At 42.1% G+C, this 9,023-nt stretch overlaps 1 protein-coding gene and 1 long non-coding RNA gene across 2 annotated transcripts in view; one reads left to right on the top strand and one right to left on the bottom strand.

The window, feature by feature from the left end:
- The first annotated feature begins 1,702 nt into the window (after positions 1-1,702).
- LOC148718373 (uncharacterized) lies at positions 1,703-7,040 on the top strand. Its single transcript, XR_015994262.1, has 2 exons — positions 1,703-3,692; positions 6,845-7,040. It is a non-coding gene; the product is annotated as an uncharacterized LOC148718373 (long non-coding RNA).
- A 1,188-nt stretch (positions 7,041-8,228) lies between these two features.
- The window catches only part of LOC111345374 (uncharacterized), a 1,914-nt gene continuing 1,119 nt past the window's right edge, over positions 8,229-9,023 (bottom strand). Inside the window, exon 1 of the mRNA XM_022952658.2 lies at positions 8,229-9,023. This exon is cut by the window's right edge and continues 1,119 nt beyond it. Coding sequence (XP_022808393.2) covers positions 8,229-9,023 — 795 coding nt within the window.

Genomic DNA, 9,023 nt, shown 5'->3' on the forward strand with positions numbered 1-9,023 from the left:
GCCACTCTGTTTCTTTGTCGGCTTGATTCTCAGTTGTCCACCAGATTGAAGCGCAATGATGATGTCTTGCTTCTGTTTCGCTGTGAGAAGATTTTTGTGATCAATGAGTTGTTGAATTTTCGAGTTTGGTATGATAAAACCTCCCGACTGTTGACCAGGACCGAGAATTTTATCAGTGGCGAAATTACCCAGACTTGTTAACGCTCCTGTCGCCAACCCTGGGAGGGCTTTTGTGGCGAAAGTCATAGCTTTAGGGAGAACCTTCGCACCAAGGGCTAGAAGAGATGTGAAGAGATTTCCGCCTTTCTGCACAACCTTCTGGATCTGTGTTTTCGAGATCTTGAGGTCTACTCCCTTTCCCTCACTCGCAGCTTTCTGTATTCGATTTATCTGAGTCTTTGTCAGCATCATCTCATCAGAGCCGCTCAACTCATTGTTTGGGAGGCGGAGAGTTATAGCTGATTTCTCGTTGTAAGCCTTAGCAAGCTTCTTTCTTTGATTATCACTGAGTGATACTCCGTAAGGGTGGTATGATGACATTGTATTTATAATGAGTCCTCATTATAAAATTCGAAAAAAAGGTGAAAGTCAACTTAATTTCTGATCAGCGCTTTACCGCCCATAACTTCGATAGAAATCTCCTCTTCGTTTAGCACGAGGCAGTAGATGTGATAGTCCGCATTTGTCGAGTTGTTGAGGCTGTATTCGAAGTCCAAGCCTGTTGTTTGCTTTAGCAGCTCTGGTTCCTGTTTTGTGAGGTTGAAATACAATATTCCGTACAAATCTTGAAACTGCTTAACGTCGATTGTTGGACCGAACATATAAAGTTGCTTACGAACTTTGTATAGTCTGTAAGCATAGTCCAAGCTCTCGTGAGTTCGCTGTTCGGATCAAGCTGCTGATCAGGATAGCGTTCACCGTTCTGCACGCGAAGTTGAGCCTTCGTGAAGTATCTCGCATTTGCGATGTTGTATGTGTTCATCAGGAACATGTTCTGTTCCTGGTCGTTAAGTTTAGCGGCGTTTAACGCCCAAATGAATACATGCCTCGGTCTTCTCACAGCATTCGTAATCCTGAACGTTCCCGAGCCCTGTCGAAGCGGTCCCGAAGAGATGATCTCCTCTTTCAGGTAAGACCAACTGTGTGGTTTGAGGTAATTATCCATAAATACCTTCCGACCTTGTGTGTTAAATTTGATGATTGGTACCCATAGTTTCATCTTTGTTATGATATAGCGCCCTGCACCAGCAGCATTGCTTCTAAACAAGACGTTTGCATCATCTTCGAGTCTGATGTCTATTGTGACACGACCGTTTGGCGCTAACTGCTCTTCCAATGAATCGAAAAAGCCGAACCTGTTGAGCGGCAAGTGGATATTGTTTTCAGCGCCCGCAGCCAGCAGAGTTTTTCGTTTGGTGAAGCCTTCGTTATAATCAGCGTTGTCAGTTGGAGCGATGTTTTGCGCGTCTCCAGTAAGTTGGAGGGTTGTATACTTCTGTATCACAGCGCCGGTGGCTGTATCAGGATAATAGAACTGGCGAGGTCCTACCTTCCTTGTATGTTCTTCAGTAAACTCTGTAAGATTCTTAATATTCACCGCATGATTAGCGTCTGGGAGAGAAAGCACGCGCGTGCTGTCGAAAGAGACCTTTATGTCGTTCACCAAACTGAAGCCTCCGTTAATGATACCTGCAGCGTCTGCTGCCCCATAAGTTGTTCCGTCCGCTACCTCGTTGATTTTGAAATCGAGCTCGAGGTAGGCGTTATACCAGTCAGGTACAGTTTCAGACGCGGTTGTTGTGTCTACGGTGAAGCGGTATCCCTCTTTTTGCTGTGTTGCGTTATTCGCCGGGTTAGATTGAAGAGGAGTATCGAGCTCGTACGAGTAGTACTCATAGACCTTTGCAAATTTTAGGTTCTCATGGAAGACATTATCTGTTTTTGTTAGAGAGGAGAGATTGTTTTTTTCGTAAAAAAAGTTCATCGAAGTCGCTGAAGAGATCATCGTCTTTTTCATTTTTATTTTTAGTATTTGAGGGTGGTGGCTTTTTTGACTTTGACCACGGTTTCTTCTCTTTCTGTAGAAGTTTTGCAATCTCTTCTCCTCTGTCTTGTTTTACTTGTGGCACTACGTGATGCATAACTTCGTGTTGCGTGACTTGTGGTGTGACTTGCGGTGTGACTTGCGGTGTGACTTGCGGTGTTGAAAACTTATCGTAAATCTTTTCACCGATCAGCTGCCCTGTCTTCTCACCGATCTTTTCAGCACCTTTTTCGAAAGCCTTCGTAGCAGCTTTTTTAGCCATCTCCTTCGCGGTTTTACCTGTAACCTTTGCGGCTACCTTGGAGAGAGCGTCAAATATTCCTTCACCCTCTTGAAGTGAGTGATCGTCATCAATATTCTGTAATATGAATTTGCCGGTGAGGGCATCTCTTTTCATTTGCTTTCGTACCATTTTTATTCAAGTGGCATGAATAAAATATTTGATTATTTGCTTAACGCGCACGCGTTTTCTCTTTTATGAGGAGTTTTAGCGAGACGGCGACTCCGTTCAAATCAACCGGTCTGTTCAAAGCGTCCGTAATGTAAATTCGCAAGTGCACGATTTGTGATGTGTTTATTTTGTTGTACAACTTGTGTCTCAGCTCTATGTGAAAGGGATAGCTAAGGGGTAAATTATCCACTGAAAAGGTATAAATCACGTCCGCGTGCTTTCCACCGACAACACTTTCTGAGATTATGTTCGTGTGAATGTATATGTCATCGACGGATCGTGTTATGTCTGGGAGTTTGTCGCCGTAGCTTGTGGCTGTAACAACCTTTTTAGTGAAGCCGATCAGATCGGCAAAATCACCGGTTCGTAAGTCAACTTGATAACCGTCTTCGAGTCCGATCAAAACTTTGAACAGTGCAGGGACGAATTTGATCTCTATCCCCGTTTTCGAGTGTTTTGCCGATTCAAGGTACCTCTGGACATAAGCGTTCAGTTGAGAGTAGCTGAAATTCCCGTTGGGGAGTTCAATCTCTGTCCAAGTCGTACCCGAATCGTGAGAATACTTTAGTTTGTTGTTGTTATAACTACTACTCACATTATACCAGGAGTAACTCATTGAGAGAGAATCGAGGGCAACTAAATAATCTGTGTTTTGATCAAATCTCATCACAGGATTAAAACATGTTGCGAAATCGTGGCTTACCCCTTTTGTGCATATTAGCGAACTCAAAAAGATAGGTGTCTCCGTCATGTTAAGTGGTCTTGTATATACTCAGAATATTGTTTTTTCGATATTTTGTTGTTTTTGAGGAGATGATCTAATATTTCTATCGCTTCGTTTCGGAGTTGTATGGATGAATTTCCGGCGTCAATACTCCCTGATAATTTTATTAGTCTGTCTTTCAAATCTTTGAAATCAGAAAAAATAGCCCCTCCAAGTTTCGCTTTACCAGACGACTTGTGCATCGGAAGGTTTGCGAGTTTGTTTAGGTCCCTGAATATTTGCACCGCTAAAGGTGAATAATTCTTTTTGGGATTAAATCTCTTTGTCAACAGATCAACGAGAGATTTGTCACCGTGCCTTTCATACACAAGCGAACCGGTTGAAGGATTGATCGCCTCAACAACCATTTCGTTTATTAATCGATTGGGGTTGATGAGGAGGCCGCCGTACTGACCGTCTACGATATCCACCTTGTAAGCATTTCGCTTCTTCTGTGTGTATTTACGTTTTGTATGACCCTTACCCTGTTGCGTGACAAGAATTTTTGTCGCCCTAAACCTGGTCCTGGAAATTTTCGTCGTGGAGGTAGTAGACAAAACTTTTATCAGAATAGAGGTCAAAATACTTCTGAGTGGCAGTCTAACCAGCAGGGAAACTAAAAAGTGCCCCTGTCTTGTTAGAAAATGAACCCGCGACGGGGGCGTCAAATACTGTGCAAAAACCTTTGATGAAACTTGTAGACCGAAATTTATCGGTAGGATCGTGCAATGCTGATAAACTTGCTTTCAGTAAAGCCAAGCCTGCCGATATTTCGATAGATGAGAGAGTTGATTTAGCGAAACATGTTGTTGAAGATAATTGTCAAATGTCGCCAAAACATTCATCAAGTCACCCTACTCAGAACGGTAGACAAAAACAAGGCACTTGTTTGGAGAGTAGCATCATCGTTATTTTATCCATTGTTTTCGCTATTATCATTAAACTACTTTAGTTGTTCGAAATAGTCATAACGAGTACGGTGGATGTACTGAATACGACCGCCGGTGTCTAGTAAAAGACATGCAGCTTTATTTTCAGGCGCCAGTACGCCTAATTCTTCTGCCTTGTCTATTCAGGATAAAACTACTGAGTGTTTATGTAAGGTCTCAAAGGAAGAGCCTCCAAGTTTTAAAAGTGTTGTTGTTGAAGAAAACAGCCTAGTTTTTTAGCAAGCAGATATTTTTAATGATGATATATTGAGTAGTGACGATATTGTTATTTCGGAGGTCATGTCACACAGTGTTAAGCAAAATAAGATGGCTGAACAGGGGTCGACAAGTTCACCCGTCCAGAGGAGTTAAGATAATTCTAGCATCGCAACCCATCTAGATCTCTGCTCCAGTTCTGCGGATTCTTTTGTGAAGCCGGACTCGAGTCGCGTTGACAATTTCGTGGAGGACGAAGTCGATGATATTTGTATTTCTTTTGTGCCTGAAAGTTCCCTCCTACCTATTACTATTAAGGGTCGTGATTTTCATTGTTTAATAGATTCTGGAGCTGCTTTTATCCAAGACGAACCATTCAAGGAACTGAACTGAACTTCTGATAATGCATTACGTAATAGCACTGACCTTACTTAATTTCTCTACAATTCTGAACGATGCCACAGCTGCGTATTTAGCGTCAGTTAGCGGTCTTTTTGCTTCATTTAAATGTGGATATGACGCCTGTTGTTCGGGGCAAGCAACACCAGTTTTTCGCTTTAACCGCCCTTTCTCGTGGCAAACCACTAATTTCTTTTTAGGGTTATTTTCGGGTTTCAGTCGATCGTTAGACTGGAAGTTAGATAACGTTCCCGAGTTTATCCAAGTTTGTCATTATTTCATGGTCCATGAACGAATCTTGAGCGACGTCTTTCGCGTAACTTTTCCGCATGACTACTGCAATTCGTTCGCAGAAAACCAACTCTGCGAGGTGTTGTTCGCTCTGAAAGCTTCTCGTTACCTTTTTCTGGCTCGTAACCTTACTATTCGTGCGTCACAAGAGTTTGAAAACGTTTTCATTTTCGAAGATCTGATGTCAGCCTCTAGTGTAGATGATTTTAAACAGTCAATTGACGGTCGAGTGAACGATTAGGCATCAACTGACAAATGTTTTTAAAGATTCTTAAAATCAGTTTTATGTACACTAATTCACCGAAGATTAGTTGATTATCGACTTAGTATATGTTCCAAACAAAGCCTTTTCTTCCCGTCCGCATCGAGGACGATGCCCGATTTAGGTGGGGGGGGGGGGGGGGGGGGGAATTTTGAGAGGTGAATTGAAAGTTGTTGTTTTGAGACTTTTCTAGTTAAGCCTTTTGTTTTGTTAATCCTTGCCTGTTGCGCCTACGTGTTGTTTTGGAAGACTTGTGTTTTTTTTGGCTCAGTTCACGGATTTCCTTGTTACCGTGTTAGACATTTAGACAATTAGACAGTTTCACAGATGATCGTATTTGCGTTGGTAAAGCTGACCTTAAGTTTTACCCATACTGAAGTTCCTGTTTGTGTGCGCAATTCTTGTGCGCAGCTGTTAGCGTTCAATTGGTTTGTATGCGCAATTCTTGTGCGCAGCTGTTAACGTTTAATTGGTTCCTCGATGCTCGCCAAGTGACTTCGGTGAGGGCCAACCAGTTTCCCCCTTTTTGCAAAATAAACGGATACACTGTGGAAACTCTCACAGTCAGCTAACCCAAACACGTCTACGGTTTCCCTACTTAAAGCGTTAGTACCTCTCGCATGATATTTGGATGCGTAGAGCATAGATGCACAGAGTATCAGATGCATAAAGCGTTGCTGTAGTAGCTCTCCAGAAGAGAATAAAAGAAGAAATGTACAGAGTCTTGGCACCTCTCGTTAATTCGTCCGAGCGAGCAGTAAAACCCCCCCAACAATAGTTTATTCAAACAACAACAAACATATGAAACATATGTGTGAACTGCGGTTATGAGACGTATATGAGCACGATCCTTCGCAGTAAAGCACTATTTGAGCAATAGTGAAAATCAGACCTGAAAAAAAAATAGTTTATTCCGAAGCGAACGAAAATAAGAGCCGCGGGCGATTCACCGAACAAGCATACAGGAGCTGGCTTCGCACCAACACGCTCCAAAGAGTGAATAGGTATATGAAAAAACAAAACAAAACGAATAAAACAGCTAGTGAAAGACTATAATGATAATTGGTTTGCCACACATAATATGAATTTGCCATGCATTTCACAGCTCATACTGTGAGCGCTTTGTTCAGTAAATAAAACGCTCTGGATTCAAAAACATTTTGCAATAACCCAGTAGTTAAGAACAAGTCTCACCGTTAGAATAACTCTCTTCGTCACCGGGAGGAAGTTTTGGTAGGTCCACGTCAAGTTACTGTTGGGTTGTTATTTTGTAATTTTCTGTTTCCCCCTCAGCAGTGTTACTGGCCAGTACAACTTGTGCTCAAATGAACCAAACCAAAATTTACTAACAAAGTCGTTGACAACGGGGAAGTCCGCTGAAATCTCCTAATTCGTTTCTAGTTTTTCCCGATAGGAACTCGTTTTCTATTTTGCTGAATTGGTTTCTATTCCACTTATGACTAACTAACTACCTAACAACCACTTTCAGGTCGCTCGACGTGATGTAGAACTTGCTATTGGTGATCGCACGGCGGAATCAGGTGCCGCGTGGCGTAGTCAGAAACAAGTTATCATGGAAGTAATCATTTCTGAAATATAATTGCAATATTAAATTGAATATTCATTTTCTCAAAGTGTCACTTAATGCAAAATTCAGTGAAAACTAAATTGAATCGATTTGGAAACCTGGCGACTTTTTTTTTTTCTGTCAAAATGAAACGTTCTGTGATTGGTAGAGCTGTTCATGGCATATCATGGAGGAACAAATTTGACCTGCCCCCCCAAAATATAATTACTCCTGTTAATTATTTAGTTAATGAAAGTATTCTGTTTTTCACAAAGTTATACCTGGTGCATTGCTGTTCATATACAGTCAAATTAACTACCTGTACTGTGCTTTCTATAAAATTTAACCCATTAATGGCCGCAGCTTTTGTGGAAAACTGTGTTTTGAAGCTAGTCCAGCAGATTTCGGGTCACTGTTGTGGTTTTAAAAGCTCAAACTTACCAAAAACTCCCTGACAGCTCGTGCACTCGACGGCCTTTCATCCAAATGCAAAATGGCGGCCTGAAAATCTCGGGCACGCGCAGAAAGCAAAATTACCCTTAACGTCATGCCCCACTTACGACTTTTACTTTTCTCTCCTTCTCCTACCCTTTTTTTCCCCTCTCCTTGCCTGAAGTTTCTCCTCACTTGCTGGAAATTGAGTAGGCTTCATTTTGGTGTAGAGATTTTTCAGAAACTACTCATTATTTTCAAAGCATATGCTCGGAAAGGTAGGTGGGTAATGAAACACGATTTTCGTGCAGATTTTCAGGTCAAATTGACACGGTTTTTTGGCTATTCCTCCAATCTCCTTCACTCAATTGTGCTCATTCTGGTATCGTCTGTAAGATATATTCAACCTGTTCAAGTACGTGCTCAAATTCGTGCTCCAGGGTTAAAAGTGATGACGTCACAAGGGGTAGAAAGGGTATGGGTCCCCGTGGGCGCATATCGGCGCACTGGACGTCAATAGGTTAATAAACATGCAGAGTATAGGTATGAGCTGGTCTACACCTTTGGGGCAGATTAATTAACCATAGCACGTTAGCTGTTTATCACTATAGAAGATGGCAATACTCAAGGAGACGAATGACAGTAAACGAAGCCATACTTTTTCATAACTTCTCAGGGATTCTGGGGAAGCCCCAAAAACTACTTCATATAACATCTCCCTTTTTCTGTAACAATAAAACATGAGGGGCGAACGTGTAATGGAAATAGAATGTGAATTAAAATTATACAGAGCTGACTCAACATTGAAAGATCAAAATGTTGTTTTTTTCCTACTAGTTGTAATAACTCAACCAATGTTCAAAGTTCCTTGTATCTAGGTAACAAAGTCATCCAACCTGGAAGGACGCACGCTGGTTCTACCACTTCGAGTAACAACAGTTTGTTGGGGTTGCGAAGTCACAATCGCTTCCACTGCAGTATACTTTGGTTGGGGACTTCCACGAATCTGTCTCGTAGTTAGTGCCTGATTCAAAGGAGGATCTGCCATGGCATCTGGTAATGACTTGGCTGATGACCCTGCACTGGGTGATGGCTGACTCGACGGATTTGTGCCACTGATATCTAACGAGGCCTGCTCTTGGCTAGGATCTTGACGAATAAACTTACGATTCCGTCTGTACAGGTTTCCGCTCTCTGTTTCAATAAGAAATGAGCGTGGCCCAACTTTTGCCACACATGAACCTTTCTCCCAGGGTGCTTTAGGATTTACAGGCTGAGGCCTTACTGGTTCTCCCACTTGGAGCTCGGGCAATGGTTTTGCATGTTTGTCATATGCTGCTTTGGCCTGCTGTCTTTTTCTGTTGATGTTGTCATACACTCCATCTATGACCTCTGGCTTCAGCAATGCTACATTTGTTGGAATGGTAGACCTAGTCTTTCGAGACATAAATTTTTGGACTAGGCTCAGTCCATTACTGTCAGGTGTGTTGCGCCACGCGAGCAAGGACATCTGGAGGTCTTTGTTACCTCGCTTTGCCTTCTTAACTAGATTCTTTGCAATTTTGACAGAAGACTTGGCTTTTCTATTGCTTTGGCTATGTAATGGTGAACTTGTAGTGTGCTGAAATTCCCATTCACGAGTAAACTTGGCAAAATGTGCACTGGAATA

This window comes from Stylophora pistillata, chromosome 12 (assembly GCF_964205215.1).
Source record: "Stylophora pistillata chromosome 12, jaStyPist1.2, whole genome shotgun sequence".
NCBI classification, from domain to species: domain Eukaryota; kingdom Metazoa; phylum Cnidaria; class Anthozoa; order Scleractinia; family Pocilloporidae; genus Stylophora; species Stylophora pistillata.